Below are 17,426 nucleotides of genomic sequence, written 5' to 3'. Positions count from 1 at the left end.
TACAAAATCCTCAGGACTTCAGGGGAGTTTCATCAAACCAGCTACTGTGATGCTCCACATTGGGGCATGCTTTCTCTTAAAAGAGAAGATGTGGTGCTCATTTCACCTCCACAGAATAACTAACTCCACAGTGATTCATTTATATTATGCTAGCAAATGTATGTTTTAACCACAAAAAAATGTGATAGAAAAGTGAACATTGAAAGAATGAGCTTCAGTTATAGTGACAACAGTTTCTCAGAAGTCAGTCATGTGGGCAGACCAAACTGAGAACATATTGGAGGGATGTTTTTATAATGGCTCATTAATTTTCTTCTTTTAAGGCATTCTGCATAATAATTGGCAAGGAGTAGTTTTAAAATGGGCAATTCTTGTTGGTAATGAGCATAGCATTTCAGTTTTGCAAAATGAAAAAGTTTTGAAAGTCTGTTGTACAACAGTGTGAATCTACTTATGGACTATATACTGAAAGTGGTAAATGGTTATTCAATTTTATTATGATTTAAAAGAAAAACCTACCAAAACGGACAATTTTGCTACTCTTGGATTAATACTTAAGTTGTACAGGAACCTCACATATTCATTTTTCGGGTAAAGTAATATTGATTTTTGTGGACCCCACAGCAAAGAAATATTTAACATTTTTGCTATTTTATGTCCTTTCTCAAGTCAAGGGGAAGAACTCAGTTAAAGCTGTTTCTTTCCTGGCATCTTTGCCTTGAGTGTAGCCTGAGGAGAGCTCATGAGATTTTATGAGTAGCTCAACATATGCCCACTTAACTTTGCTCAAGGTACTCAGTCTTACTAAGCAAGGACCAAAAGAGCATCAAAGGAACCACAGCCCACTGTATCTCTGTGAAACTCGCACAGGTGGCTGACTGTCTCAAAACCTCAATTTATTTGACTGTGCAATGAAGGCAGTTGGGTGGATGATGACTAGAGACTCTCAGCTGTGTTCCAAGACTGTGATGCCCTATGCAGGTGGCTGGGCTGTTGGTAACAGAGGTAAGCACGTGGTCAGCTCTTACGTCACTCGCAATCTCCCGGGAGGCCTTGGCAGCCACGATAGGAATGGCATCACTTCGTAAGTCATATCCTTCTTTCTTGGCTTCTTCCATGGCCTGGCGATAGAGGTTCTGAGGAAAGAAGTAGTAACTTTTAGACACAGTGCTCACTTTCACTCTAAAAATATATTAATATTTCCATCAAAGGAAGACTACTTTTGTTTTTTTTAATTAATTTTAATTGGAGGATAATTGCTTTTACAGTATTGTGATGAAAAGAAGACTACTTTTGGATACAGAACAAAAACTAGTATGTTCAGCCTTAAATAAAAAAAATTTTTTTAAAGATTTCTTTTACTTCTTACTTACACAGTGTGCAAGTTATTTGTTGAAATTGAAATTTTACTTTCAGCAGGTTTAACTCCTTCAAATTTTACTCATTAAGTTAGTAACTCTGAAATCTGCTTGAATTTGCTCAGCATTTGTTCTTTTCATGAAATTCCCAAAAATGTCTGTTTATTTAACTGCAAATTTGAATTAGGATCAATTTTACCAGCAGAGAATATGATATAATAACAACACGACCACCATGAGCAGGTACCTGTATTCTAACAGTGCTAAACTAAGGATCATCCATTGTTTCTGAATATCTCTGTTAATACTATTTGCTCTCTATTCATTTTGTTGATTGCTGGCAATTGCTAGCAGACAGAGGGGTAGCAAGAACCAGGGATTTATGAGTCAAAAGGACAAAACTGATGAAATTATAGTAATTTCTTTATGAATTGGCAAAATACCCACTGTTCAGTTTCTGTGGCAAGACAGACATACACAGAAGTTAGAACATAGGTATTCCAATGGGCACACAGCTTGAGAACCACTGCATTAAGTCATCTCTACCTGCAGTTTTCAGTCTTTTACCTGTGAACCATTACAAGAATTTAATTCTTAATTAGTAATAATTTTTAAATAACTTTTAGAGTTTGAGAAGGATGTAATTGAATGTTTTTAATGTGGATTATTAATGTGTGACAATTCGCATTCTCTTATGTTGCAACTTTTTACAAGGAAAAGCTAAAATTGACAAGAATAAATTTAATGTATTTGAGATGAAATCCCAAGGGAGGGCATTTGTTCTTAAAAATTTCTAGAAATGTTTATTTTGTAACTAGAGAGTCAGTACTCTTATACTTTATAGTTTTCCTTTGAACAATAAATTCTCAAGTTTGCCCTTATGTATAAGCGGGAAAAAATGTGCTTGAATCATTCTGTGGCTTTAGGCCAAACATTTTGTTCTTTCAACACTGGAAAAAGAGGCAGGGCTTCAAAGAAAACACTTTTAATGTCATCAAGGCTACATTTTAAAGAATGTCTAGTAAGTCTGAATATTCCAAGAGAACTAGAACAGGTAAGTGTGAGTTTAAGAGAAAAAAAAAGAAGATATGGTTGCTATATTTTATTTTGTTTACTAAGTATGATGTGAAGGTATCATTGGTAATGCGTTGAGAAGAAATTCACATGGGCCATTCTAAAATCTAATCTTCAAAGATGGTCTTTAGGGAATTAATATAATTATGCAATTTCAAAGAAATAAATCCAGCTGAAAATTTGAGAAGTAAAAAAAATAGCCTAATTTCCTCTCAGCAGTCTGAAAAGAAAAAAAAAGAAATCCTACTTCATCTGACCTAATTTTAACAAAAAGGAGAGGCTTAAAAGCATCATTACCCCTTGGCATAGAAACTAACAGCATCTGTCTAGGGTGAGGTAGAACATCTGGGAAAAGCTAATCCAACAGAGAAGCTCTGTGGCCAAGAGAAAAATTGTTCATTCAAAAACGACTGAAGCCAAGGTCAGTCAGATACTCATGATCAGGCTTGTCTTTGGGCCTTTTTATAATGCTAGACAAAAGGAAGCTGACTCCTCTCCATTTTACTTGTCATGCCTCTTCTTCAGGGTTACATGATGATAGGAAAAAGTCATTAACAGGAGTAAAATAATGAAAGTGGTCAGGACTTGAAAATGAGTACTTAAAATTTCCAGTGTTCTCAAACTAAAGGGAACTCCACCCTCTTTTTTTTTTTTTTTGAATGAAGATACACAGAAGCATGTAAGAAATCAACATTCATCTCGAATGAACCAGATAATTCTTGACCTTTATGAGAACAACTGGGTAAGAAACTGTTTCCTATTCTGCAAAGATATGTGATGACAAATTTAGTGGGGCTAGAGAGAGTATGTTAAAAAATGTCTTTTGGTTTAATTGTTCTTACAGTTATGAGATGGATGAATTTAAGAATTCTTATTTCAGTTTTTGTAAATAAACTGTGGTTATTTTGAGCATAAATCAAATAAACAGGCTATTTTAAGCATATATTAAATCTAATTTTCATGGTGACTTGAGTGTAAAGGGAAGAAATTAGTTTATTAAGCAATTATTATGTGCCAGGCTCCACCCGGGGCATACTACACAGAAAAATTCTTCAATAGCCATTTTTATTTCATTTTACAGATGAGATGACTAAAGGAAAACTCACTGAACAAATTTTGAAGCAAGTACTAACCTGATAAACAGCAGTAATTATTTTTTAAATTAAAATCACAATATCATTTAATCATTAATAGCTGACTTTGAAAGTTTTTTCCCCTCTCACATGTGACATGGAGATACTTTTGTATTTACCTGTTTTTTCTATTTTTTTTTTAATTGAAGTATAGTATGGATGTGAGAGTTGACCATAAAGAAGGTTGAGAACCCAAGAATTGATGCTTTTGAACTGTGGTGCTGAAGAAGACTCTTAAGAGTCCTTTGGACAGCAAGGAGATAAACCAGTCAATCCTAAAGGAAATCAACCCCAAACATTCATTGGAATGACTGATGCAGAACTGAAGCTCCAACACATTGGCCACCTGATGTGAAGAACTGACCTACTGGAAAAAGACCCTAATTCTGGAAAAGATTGAGAGCAAGGGAAAAGGGAGTGACAGAGGATAAGATGGTTGGATAGCATCATTGACTCAATGGACATGAGTTTGAGCAAACTCTGGGAGATAGTGGAGAACAGGGAAGCCTGGCATGTAGCATTTCATGGGGTCATAAAGAGTTGGACACAACTTAGCAACTGAACAACAACAAATAGTTGATTTAATAATACAATGATATGTTACTTTCTTCTATAACTATTTTTTAATACAAGGATACGTATATCCATGGTAGGTTATAGACAAAAATAAATAAATAAAACTAAGCTAACTGATTAATATGTGAATTAAACCCATAATTCTGACCTTTCTGCTACATCAGCAAAATCAACATGGTCAGGTTCAAATAAATAGTCTTACCTCACTATAATTTATTTTATTTTGTCTTGCCAATGTAATTTCAGGTGTATCAGGCATCATGTGGATTTGAGTCTTGTCTTTGTCCCAGGCTTCTGTGTATAAGCGCTGTGAAGGATAAAAAAGGTTATTGAATTAGGAAAACAATGGTTGTTGTAAACAGAGGTTTCCAACTTCGTGATGATGACAAAGTTGAAAGCCAGCATCCTTACTATCTGGGCTGTGTGCTGTACACCAACATTCTTCAATCTCTTTGATGTTACTATATAGTCACTAAATAAAAGTGTAGGATAAGATATGAAAAGAAAACGTGTATTTTGTTATAAGACCATCTATACTTCAATTAAATTAAAAGCAAGTATTATCTAAGCATGTATACACATCTATATGTACTGAGGTTATATCAGCAAATCCATCCCATGATTTTGTTTGTTTATTGGCTGCAGATGTACCTGTTATGCTATGTCTAGATTTCTTTTTGATAAATGTCATGAAGACTTGCACCTGACTTGTTTGTTCTATATTTATTTAGGTAAGTACAAAACAAGAAAAAAAAACCTTGATATCAAACATGTATAACTGTTAGACTTAAAACAATTTAAACACCAAACAGTTGTCCTACTTCTAACTATTTCACAAGAGATATCAAAGCAGAAGTTTCTACATACATTTTGAGAATACCAAACCAAGTCACCGTACACAGGATGGCAATTGGATAAAACAAAAAAGACTTAGCTAGTCATAGATATTCTCAAGGACATACAGCCATACTTTATTTTCCCCCAAACTGAGGGCTCACCTTGTTCATGTTGATGGCATTGTTCTTGGCTAGCACCTGTTCCAAGGAATCAGGCACACTGGTGAATTTCAGTGCGTCTGGACGCTGGCGGTAGAGGTTATCACTCAGTATCTCTGCAGCTCTCTTGCACTTGACCACATCCACAGACCCAATGGGGACCCAACCAATGCCTCTCAGCCACTGGAGATCTGATTTATAAATGTTCTGGTGAGATCAAACACAAAAGCAAGGATTACTGAAGCTGTTACAGCACTTGATTTCAAAAATGGAAAATGTGGATAGGCAAACTTTATGTCTATGTCTTTTAAAATATGAAGCCCAAGTGGATATAGTTCATGGTATTATGTTCTCTCTAAAAGAAAAGCAAAGCACAGTAAATTAAGGGTGGGGAGGAAAAAAACATTGTTCTTTTCCTGCGGGCTTTACCAATCCTAGACCATTATCTGCATATTACTATGTCTAACCATCATGAGCATGGTCAGCAGCAGTATTTAATGGGTCTCAGTACTTACATCGCTCTGCAAGTCATAGGCCCGCCGAGCATGGATGACATCGCTCTGGTCGGGCAGGCACGTCCACTGGTGCAGGTAGTTCTTGTAGTCTATGTCACTGACCAAGGTCTGGCACTTCTTGGCCAGCACCACCCCCAGCATGTCCACCGGGCTGCTGAACTTGGTCTTCCACTTCTCAAAGTCCTTCTTGTACTCCCGGTCACTCTGGATTTTGGCCACGTGCATGGACCACATCATCTTGGGGTCATCTTTGATGTCCCGGGCTCCAATGTGATGGCCAAGCTGCCTGCGGTAACCATCTTTGTATTTATACTGAAATAAAAGTAGTCATTAAAAAAATGAATGAATGGGCTAAAAGTTTTATTAATATAAAGCTCTGCTATTTTAAAATTGGTAATTCTTGTACAGAAATGAATCATCTGAATATCAACTTATCTCCTCATCCTAAACTCGGACTAGACTTCACAACAATACTCTAATGGGAAGCAGGCCAAACAACATAGTGCTATGGTTTGCAGATGTTAGGTCTTTGGAAATAAAGGCAGCAACACTTATCAGAAAATCAACTGGAGTTAATACGGCCTTTTTTTTCTTTTTTTTTTTTATCTTGGGCCAGTGAAATTGTTAACCCAGAAGTTTTACATGTGATTTGGAGAATGCTACTCCTGAGGGCACAGGAACTATTTTACCCCCAGCCCACTGCACCCCTCCCAAATGTGGCTCTGCTGACTTTCACTGAGTTACAGGACTCCCGAAACAGACTGGCTTGTGTTTCCATCCTTGCGTGCCTGGTCTATTGGAGATGAAATTTGGGTGAGGTTTGTTGGGATTCCTTGAGGGGGAAAAATAGATTATATGACAACAAGAAAGTGGTTTGTTGTTGGTGGCAGTAAGAGTGGACTGTGGATTATCTGTCCACTTCAGGGAACAACATTACACAAATCCTAGCATATATTTACAGAAGTCTGAATTCTCCACCAAAGGCACTTCTTTCAGAGACAGCAGAAAGAGAAATCAGGCTCACTATATTGTTGGTTTAGGATGTCATAAAACTCTTTTTTTCATTTAAAAATAACTCAAAAAGAAGCACTTAAGGTAGTTTTTCAAAGAAAGGGTTGGCAAAAATCCCGAGCAGGTTTGGGGAAAGGCAAATTTTCCTAAACCTGTCTGTACCAGATCTTTTTCTTATATTGACCCAATGCATGTAACCACGTTTTTTTCCAGCTTTTTTCCCTGTCATTTTCTTATATCTGTGTGCTCCAAATATGCAGATGAATGCCTCATAATTATGGACATGAAAAAGTTCAGTTCAGTCACTCAGTTGTGTCCATCTCTTTGCAACCCCATGGACTGCAGCATGCCAGGCTTCCCTGTCCATCACCAACTCCCGGAGCTTCCTCAAACTCATGTCCACTTAGTCGGTGATGCCATCCAACCATCTCATCCTCTGTCGTCCCCTTTTCCTCCCACCTTCAATCTTGGCCAGCATCAGGGTCTCTTCCAATGAGTCAGTTCTTCGCATCAGATGGCCAAAGTACTGGAGTTTCAGCTTCAGCATCAGTCCTTCCAATGAATATTCAGGACTGATTTTCTTTAGGATTGACTGGTTGGATCTCCTTGTAGTCCAAGGGACTCCCAAAAGTCTTCTCCAAAATGACAGTTCTAAAGCATCAGTTCTTTGGCATTCAGCTTTCTTTATAGTCCAACTCTCATATCCATACATGACTATTGGAAAAATCATAGCTTTGTCTAGACGGACTTTTGTCAGAAAAGCAATGTCTGCTTCATAATATGCTATCTAGGTTGGTCATAGTATGAAAGGGCAAAAAGATACAAACAAATGTAGATTCAAATTCTTTTTTTTTTTTTTCTGAAGTTTAGGATACTTGCTCTGCCTATGGGGTCTGAATACTAAAATATTTTGGAGTTGAATTATTAAAGGGCTTTACAAATAAAAGACTTCATTTAAAGCACAATAAATGTGCTTTAACCGACACCCAGAAGAACCATGCTATTGTAATACTGATTCTGCCTTCCCACCTCATCCAGTCATGTGTATGTGTATATCCATGGAGTGCTGGTACTCACATCACTGATGATGTCCCTGGAGGCCTTGGCCGCCACGATCGGGATGGCATCACTTCGCAAGTCATAGCCTTTCTTCTTTGCTTCTTCATTGGCGAGTTTATACAGAGTCTATAGGAGGAAAGTAAGAGTTAAAGCAGGTTTGACAGTGAAAGATCTGATGGCAACAATCTGGAGTTTATCAAGTGACATATCACAAAATTTAAAAAAGGAAAGGCTCTGGAAACAACTTCCTAGCGGTATTGGAAAGTAAATAAATTACATTTTACCAAAAAACTCTGTAGCATAAGAAACAAATGAAATGTATCAATGAGTATTAACATAGAATAATCTATTATTTATATCATTATAGATTAATATATATATAATATGTAGGTTATATGATATATTATGCATACCAACATAGATTAATATAATTTAGTGATATAGACTGATGAACAAAGCATCAATTTATACATCTTAAGTGAAAAGAAACCTGCAGGACAATATGTTTAATATTACTCATTTGATAAAAAATAACATATACTCATTATTAAAAATTTGACAATCATGCAATATTTTATAATATTTTGAAAACAAATGAAAAAATGATCAACTTAAAGTTAACGAGTATAATCACAACTTTAAGATTCTAACTTTTGGCTGCCTCATGTTAGTAAAACATGCACCTATAAAATTGCATTTTACTTTAAAAAAAAAGTAATCAGCCTTGTCAACGTAGAGCATGTTTTTCTCATGCCTAAGGTTCTGTTTCTATAAAAGGAGCTCGATTATTTCATTTGCCCCTGCTCCCTTTAGGAAAATATGCCCAGTGCCCTCCTCTGCATATCTCAGTGCTCTAAGCAGGACTCACCCCTGAGGGAAGTGGAGCTGACTCTCCTGCTCCAGGATGGCCTATACCTGGATGAGGAACCTAATTCTGGGGTTCATTTAGCAAGTTCATTTGGCTCTCATACAAACGTGTCCTTGAAACTAACTTTAGTAATAAAAGATGTGAGATTTTGACTTCTAATTTCATTGCTTTGCTTTCCTTCTCAATTCCATTCACGATCCAGGTGGGAAAGAGGTACGTATAATTAGAGGCCCCCTTGGTTGGGCTGCCAGATTTAACAAATAGGAAGATAGCATGCCCAATTTCAGATAAACAGCAAATAATGTTTTCATATAAATAAATCAGTATTACGTCTGGTCATACTACCCCTTGGAAAAACCAAAAATACTCTCCAGTTGCACTGACTCACATCAGTAAAGACCATAAATGGAAAAGAAAACGTGGCTTCAGTTTTCCCCTGGAATCCTATAGCATATGTTACTCAACTACAGACGAAAGGTTGGATGGGCTTAGTGTTCATATCACAGAGCTATACCCTCCAGGACATCAGAGGTCCAAGATTCTTCTTAAAAGTAAGTATAGAAAACAAACTACAATGACAACCACAAGTATGGGCCCACAAGATTTTGCCCCTACCTCACTGTAGTTGAGTTTGTTCTGCCTTGCCAGCATGATCTCCGGAGTATCAGGCATTATGTGAATTTGAGTCTTGTCTTTGTCCCAGGCTTCTGTGTATAAGCGCTATCAAAGAATATGTTGATAGAAACGAAAGAACATGTTATAGAAGACCATTTGAAACAGAACTACAAAAAGTCAATTAAAGCTGGAATGTTATTGACCTAATTAGGAAAAAATAAATCAGACTAAGATACAGAGTATTCAGCTGAGGTTTGAGTCTTAATGATGGTTATCAGGGTTACAACTGAGGATAAGAGAAATTACTCAGAGGGTTTCAAGTATGTCATTTAGGAGGTAAACATGACCCCACACTTGCATGGACAATTTTAACTCCACTAATGATTAATGTCTCAGAACCTCTTTTTGCATCTTGGAGAAGCTTGAGGCAGCTGGAGCTCACCTTGTTCATGTTGATGGCATTGTTCTTGGCCAGCACCTGCTCCAGGGAATCAGGCACACTGGTGAACTTCAGCGTGTCTGGAGGCTGGCGGTAGAGGTTATCACTCAGTATCTCTGCAGCTCTCTTACACTTGACCACATCCACAGACCCAATGGGGACCCAGCCAATGCCCCTCAGCCACTGGAGATCGGACTTGTAAACATTCTGTGAGGAGGAAAAAGGCAGGAACTCTTCAGCAAGATTGAAAAATTTAGGGTCAAGATACAAATAGAATCAATAATAAAGTATGATTCTGGTTGTTGCTTTTATAGAAAACAGGCTCGTCATATTAGGCAAACCAGCAGAGGAAGTATGTTCAAAAATGACCCAGAAAAGTAACCAAAAATGATAAAATATTTCAGGTTTTTAGGACAGGAGTAATTGAAACGAATATCTTCTGTCAGCCAGTTTAGTGGATGTTCACTCTGTGTCAACAGGAAAAGAAGCTAACCCAGAGAAAGAGAAACTGTGCAAACATCCAGCTACAGGCTTTCAGTAAATAAATGTTAGGTCTAGTCAAATGAAACACTCTGCAGCTATTAAAAGCCTATTTTAAAGAATATCAGTGACTTGTAGAAATGTCATTAATATGATGCTAACAAAAAATAGCATAGAAAACAGTATGTGTATTACATGAGCAGGAGAGGGCTTTTTCAGTAGTTGGATTATTATTGCCTTCTATGTGTTTTTCCTTATATTTCAAAAATATCTGTAATGCTTTCTTTCTAAGCAACAAGAAAAGAAGTTAAAATGTAATAATAGGACTTCCCTGGAGATGGTTAAGACAGTGCTCCCAATGTAGGGGGCGTGGGTTCAATCCCTGCTCAGGGAACTAAGATTCCACATGTGGCCAGAAAGTAAAAGCAAAACAGAACAATAATGACAGAGAACCTCTGAAGCCCAGAGGCAGACCTTTGGCTACTTTAACACTGTTCAAGATTCAGGACAAAAAAATGATCATCTTATTGGTCTGCAACCCGGCTCTTCACCAAATTCTCAGGATGGGAAGCATAGACTCCTTTCCAGAACTGTCTTTCCATGTCTTTGACACTTTAAGTAATTTTCTCTGCTAAAGACTTTCATTCATAACGACTTCAGAGTGGTGGAACTGGACCTTTGCCTAGCTCATTTGAAGGATTTTTACCTGGAACAGCATCAAAGTAGAGCATACAGGTGGCTCTTTTACTGTCTAGACTAAAAGCCGGTTGGAATTGCCTTATGCTGAGTAGTTACGGCCCCTTAAATAACAGCAAGAATGAAAACATGACATTTTACACTTCTGGGTTGTTTAACTTTCATATGCTTCCCACATTGTTAAGACTATGTCACTATGAGAAGGAGGGGATCTCAAAGGGCACCTGACAGATGCAGGCAAGTGGTCTGTCAATGCGGTCACCCCACGGGTGACGTTAAGCTGTTTTTAACCACCTTCCTTGTGCAGGCAAAGCCTTCTTTGTAAAACACAGGGCTCTGCATCTTGTGGAAGGCTACAGAACACATGTGGGAGTTGCCACAGGTAGGCTACACAATTTCTAGGAACAACCATTTAATGAATAATTATTGTTAATTCATGTTATTCTCCAAAGTCCTCTAATGCTTAATAATTCCTTCAAACATCTATAAAACATATGCTGCAAAAAATGCACTTCTCACATCCAGATTTGAGATGGCACCTCTGCTTCAAAGAGGTACTAGGTTCTGTCATTACCTTGTGACTACTCCACAAAGAGAGCCCTGGTGAGAGGAGAAAGTGCCAGGAAAATGACCCAGTAGTGTCCAGACTCAGTGACTTCTCTTATTTCATAAGAACAACAGTGAATCTTGCAGCAGTATTCTACTAATGATAAACTTATTTGTTTTTCAAGGAAGCTAAAACAATTCTTGAGTAACTTTTAAAAAAACAAAAATGTGTTCTTTCCCCCTTAAAAGAATAAAATAAAAGGTCTCCCTGTGGTAGACCTGGAATTCCAACATTGCTTAATTCCCGTTTAATTTTTATAAGACCAAGTCCGTTCAGTAAATTTCACTTCCTTATAAAGCCTAGCAATGAATCCACAATTAAACAGTAAAACTCTCTGATTCACATCTCATTCACTAAACAAGAAATCCTAGTTTGAGTAGCCCAGTGAGTTGTTTACAAAGGATGGCTTTCATATGGTTCAATTTCCTTCTGCACACGGCTGTTATAGACACTGTACTCACGTCACTCTGGAGGTCATATGCCTGCCGAGCATGGATGACATCGCTCTGGTCAGGCAGGCACGTCCACTGGTGCAGGTAGTTCTTGTAGTCTATGTCACTGACCAAGGTCTGGCACTTCTTGGCCAGCACCACCCCCAGCATGTCCACCGGGCTGCTGAACTTGGTCTTCCACTTCTCAAAGTCCTTCTTGTACTCCCGGTCACTCTGGATCTTGGCCACGTGCATGGACCACATCATCTTGGGGTCATCTTTGATGTCCCGGGCGCCAATGTGGTGGCCAAGCTGCTTGCGGTAACCATCTTTGTATTTGTACTGAAATGAAAATGCACAAATCAGATTTTCATTAGAAGCCTTTAGAGGTCACAAGTCTGTACAAATCATCTTGCTTATATCACAGTTGTAAGCTGACTTTTGCTAATAAGCAAAACTCAAGGCAGTAGCTTATCTTTCCTCTAGAAGCTTATAGTGGTAATAAAATAGATGGAATTGATATGACTGTAGTGTATACCCCAAATCACCTATAGCCTAGTAATAATGAATAGTCCCTGAGGCAGGACATGCACACAGTGGAGAGGCCATCTGGACCAAGGAACTTGGAGAAATGGGTTAGACACTAAAAGCATATCAGAAAAGAGATGTGCTCAGTGACAAGATGGGTTTAATAAGTAGTAAAATGATTGTCTGGTTTCTGTGAGGATAAAGTCAAGGTCAAGGACTACCTGCAGCAGCAACAGAAAAGAATTTAGTATTTCATAATGGATTTAGACATTCAGTGATGGTGGCAAATTTGGCATTATTTTGCAAACTGACTAAACTAGGGGAGCTGACGTAGCAGCCCAGCGGGTTAGAGCATGTTCCTAATTAAGTCATAGGTTCTCATCTCTCATGGACCAACAGTGTTTTTATTATTCCATGGCCAATGACATCATCCTAGAATCCAAGTTAATTATCCAAAATACAAGCTTCTAGTCACAAAGATAACTGAGTGAGAAAGTATAAATTAGTCAGCAGAGGCAATATAGTACAGTGGGAAGGAATGAGATGGATTGGAATTTCAACTCCACCACCAACTAAGAGTTTGACTTTAGACAAGTTGCTTAAGCAATCCACAAACCAGGGATAATCACAACACTTACATCCTAGGGTAATTATGAAAAATAAGTGATATAATGCATGTAACACTCAGCACAGATTTCTCAGTGCTTTTGGTTATTAATATTTTGGTATCTATTATTATTTGCATTAATCCACTTGTAGGAAAGGCCCAACGTATGTAAACTAAAGTGAGTCACTAATTGATCTTTCTACATAAAACACAGTGTATTACCATATTCCCAAATAGTGGGCCTTGAATTTTAGAGCAGTGGTCTGTTCTCCAAGAATCCCCTGAGGTACCAGGGAAGGATGATGGTTTTATTCTGTAAGGTACAAACCACAAGCCAGGAGCTGGTTATGGGTGCAAGCTTGGGCTAGTCTGGTACTGATCAACTGTCTTCTTCTCATAGTTGTATAAGGGTGAATTGTAACGTTAAGTGTCATATGCATTTTTTGAGTTAAAATGCTATATAAAGCCAGGCCATGATTCTCACTGGGAGAACTTAAGTTTATGAGTCACTCTTTCCATCAGCACTGTGACAATTTTATATAAGTACCTCCAAGCCTGCAGCTATACTCTAACAAATTCCACATGAATGGCTCTTTCTCTGTTCTTGGTGGATCAGCTTTCACTGTAGACACTGTGTCTTAACAGTTATAAAAATTTAATAAACATTCAATTTTTCATTTCCCTCAAAGCTAGATTTTAGAAAAATCCTACATAAATACATCAGGCTTTATTTCCAAAAGGCCAGGAAAGTTTTTTTCAAAGATTTAGTTCAGTGAAAATATCCCTTCACACTGACCACATACTTGCAGTAAAACTGACAACTCACATCACTGATGATGTCCCTGGAGGCCTTGGCTGCCACAATTGGGATGGCATCACTTCGCAAGTCGTAGCCTTTCTTCTTTGCTTCTTCGTGGGCGAGTTTGTACAGACTCTAAATTTGAGCAAAATAAATAAATAAATAAATCAGGGAGATGTTGACATTCATATCCAAATATTAACAGAGAACTAAAACAATTCACTAAGTTCTACACAGGTAGGTGCCTGTGGTCATCTCACTGATGAGTGTCCTATGCTTTGTGATTTTTTTTTTTTTTTGGCAAAATTGAGTCTTAAAAATGATATGGGACACGGTTCCTATGGTTTTCATTTTTAAAGTTATGTTATATTAACTATATATAGGTATTATTCATTGTTTTAAAATTTTGAGTTTTAACAATGAATCAGTTTGGGAAAGCTGAAACGAATGGGTCTAGGTGGCAAAAGTGGACAGGAGGAAAACTAATTCAATCTACACTTTGCACCAACTCTGTGCTGTGGCAATGCTTGGTTCTTGAGAGCCAAAGGTGCATATGACCTCTTTCACTTCCAAGATTGCTGGAGAACTGATGGAAAGACTGATGTGGAACAAGCTGCCAAGAGGTCAAACTACAAATGGTGCTTTACCCATGTTATTAGAACAAACTCCAGGAAGGAGAAATTGATTCCAATTTGAAAGGTCAGGAAGTTTTCTGCAGAGGGAGTAATCTTTGCGTTGGACCTTGAGTGATAAATATGGTTTCAATAGACTGAGATGGTGGTCAAGGGCACAGGGACTTGTATGAATCAAAGTATGGCGGGGCAGGGGGGAATCACAGGGATGTCAAAGGAAGTGGGGGCAGCGCCAGGCATAGGAAACGGCAACACAGGACTGAAAAAAGTCAGGAGTTGGGCTGTGAAGGCCTGGCGAGAAGTTTGTGCTTAACTCTATATGAAATGGGAAAACAACAACAATATTTGAGGGAGAATGACATCACCAAATTTGCATTTTATCTTCCTGTCCTAAACGAGAAAGAAACAGAACAGAATTGAACTAAGCCAATAGAGAAAAGTCAGAGAAAGCAGACCAGGCAGGTGAGGCACTCAGTTCCTGGGCCTCTTTGAACCAACTGCAACATACAGCAGCTCTGAGCTTGTGCAATAAACACAGAGCTGACAATTCCAGAAATGCTGAGTGGCTAGGGGCCCTTTGCCTCTTAAAACACTTGTTCATACAGCATGTACTTTCCTGTAGCATTATGGGACCTATACTGTAAGTTTAGCTGAAAATTCACTTCTTTGAGAGTGGCACTTGATGTTTTTAGTTTGGGATGACAATTTATAGTTATATAAGCATTAAAAATATAGTTTCTACCCCCCAAAAATAAAATGACTTAAGTTGGTGCCTAATTAATTTAAATTCTTTCAGTTAAATTCTGCAGAAGAGGAATACATTTTAAAATAGGCTATCTGAGAAAGAATATTTTCCTGGAAAATAGCACAAAGCTGGGAGAAATAACTAATACATCAGCGGACAGAATCTTGGATTCACAAAAATCTCCATAGCCTTAAATCAATAGGTTCATTCTAAGAAGAAAAAAAGGCCGAGATATAAATATAAGTCTTTGAACTGAAATGTAAGTTGCCAAATGGATAAATACAAGATAGAGGAAATCTAGTTTAAGCCCACGTAAGTTGTGTTAGGGTTTTGGTTGACCCCCAGTCCCATATGCACCAGCAGTGACATAGTTGCCAAGGACGCCTAAGGCACAGGGTGAAGAAATGGAGGGCAAATGTCCAGAAGAGGAAATGCAAAGTCAACGGTAATCTACATTAGTCATTCCTCACCTGCAGGACTGTGTTCAGTTCTAAGAGTCACATTCTGCAGGGATGTCAGGTGAGGAATGTCCAGAAACTTATAACAACTCTGAAAAGAGTGCTATTATAATGTTAAACCCACTTTTCAGGTGGAAAAACTGAGAGACAGTGGGGATGTTTAGATTAGAAAGAGAACATGGGGTGAGTTGGTGGGGAGGCACACAGCAGCAACCCCATCTCTGCGGGGCAGGCACAGACTATGGTCTTAGACAATTATGTGGGTCTGCAGAGAGAAACCATTGACCCAATACATGAGAAATATTTTGTAAAGGAACTGCCGGAACAAATGGGTTGATTTATGAGGTAAGCATCCTGTCACTGAGAACACTTAAGCTAAAGCAGGATGATGGCTTATTGGGTGAGGACTCCTGCCTAGAGCAGAGACTGACCTCTCAGCCTAAACATCTATGGTTCCAATCAAGAGAGTAGCATTGACACATATTACGTCCCCCCTTTTTTTTTTTACCACGTGTTAAAATAGGTAGCTAGTGGGAAGCTGCTGTAGAACACAGGGAGCTCAGCTCTGCTCTGCAATGATCTAGACAGGTGGCGTGGTGGTGGTGGTGGGAGGGAGGTTCAAGAGAGAAGGGATATACGTATACATATAGCTGATTCACTTTGTTGTACAGCAGAAACTAACACAACACTGTAAAGCAATTATACTTCAATTAAACAAAAATCTGTGGTTCTGTTATGGGGCAGCTCTACGCTCACAGAAAACAAATAGGAAATGGACTTGCTAATGTGTATATTGATAGGTCCCTTCTGTCTCTCAGTTATTTGATTGTACTGTGATTTTAATCCTTGACTTAAACCTTATAAAAATTGTAAATTTTGACCCTAAACTATAATTTAGGAAAAATAAAGCACGTTTGGAAAATAAATTTAGCACAGCTATGTAACATATGTGCTATGTGCTAAGTCGCTTCAGTCGTGTCTGACTCTTTGCAACTCTATGGACTGTAGTCCACCATGAGACTCTCCAGGCAAGAATACTGTTGTGGGTTGCCATGCCCTCCTCCAGGGAATCTTCCTGACCCAGGGAGTGAACCTGCATCTCTTATGTCTCCTGATAAGGAAGAGATAAATGTGTTTTGGTATATTGCCAATTTCCTAACTTAAATTAATAAAAGAAGAAAGTCTAGTTAATCTTCTGGTTACTGCTTTAATTATCAGTTCTTAAAATTTACACTGCCTAAATGGTAATTTGTGCTACTTCAAGATTGATGCTTAGGATGGTAATTGAGAAATGCGAGAGTATTTGGTACTCACATGGAGCAAGAAATGGCATTCTTTACAAATTGCTCATTTATATTACATCACCATGGAACAGATTAATTGAAATATGAAACGCCATGCAAATGTCATAGAGTTAGCATCTGCTCCCACCTCACTGTAGTTGACTTTGTTCATTCTTGCCAACGTAATTTCTGGTGTGTCTGGCATGATGTGGACCTGGGTCTTGTCTTTGTCCCAGGCTTCTGTGTACAGACGCTAGCAAGGAAAATAAAAAATGTCATCAGGAAAATAATTCAGTGTGTATTTAATAGAAATTTCAGGGCCACAAGAACTCTAGAAACAAAGATAACAAGAGGTTATGCATTTTATATACATTATGTATTTTATGTATTTTATTGTTTATTTACTTCAAGTAATCAGTTCATAGAAGAACAGATATGTATGAGTTTTCTTTTGATACTCAGAATTATATGTTAACATAAGGAAATTCAGAATATCTTATGTAGAGATTTTCCACAA

At 38.0% G+C, this 17,426-nt stretch overlaps 1 protein-coding gene across 1 annotated transcript in view; it reads right to left on the bottom strand.

Annotated features, from left to right (window-relative positions):
- Positions 1 to 17,426, bottom strand: part of NEB (nebulin) — a 211,255-nt gene that overhangs the window by 111,792 nt on the left and 82,037 nt on the right. The window contains exons 61-66 of the mRNA XM_068968129.1: positions 17,058 to 17,162; positions 13,819 to 13,926; positions 11,888 to 12,199; positions 9,647 to 9,850; positions 9,205 to 9,309; positions 1,029 to 1,136 (exon numbers count right to left, since the gene is read on the bottom strand). Coding sequence (XP_068824230.1) covers positions 1,029 to 1,136; positions 9,205 to 9,309; positions 9,647 to 9,850; positions 11,888 to 12,199; positions 13,819 to 13,926; positions 17,058 to 17,162 — 942 coding nt within the window. The remainder of the gene's footprint in view (positions 1 to 1,028; positions 1,137 to 9,204; positions 9,310 to 9,646; positions 9,851 to 11,887; positions 12,200 to 13,818; positions 13,927 to 17,057; positions 17,163 to 17,426) is intronic.

This window comes from Capricornis sumatraensis, chromosome 3 (genome assembly GCF_032405125.1).
Source record: "Capricornis sumatraensis isolate serow.1 chromosome 3, serow.2, whole genome shotgun sequence".
In the NCBI taxonomy this organism is placed as follows: domain Eukaryota; kingdom Metazoa; phylum Chordata; class Mammalia; order Artiodactyla; family Bovidae; genus Capricornis; species Capricornis sumatraensis.
The sequence above is the reverse complement of the archived record's forward strand: the minus strand, read 5'-3'. Positions and strand labels throughout refer to the sequence as shown.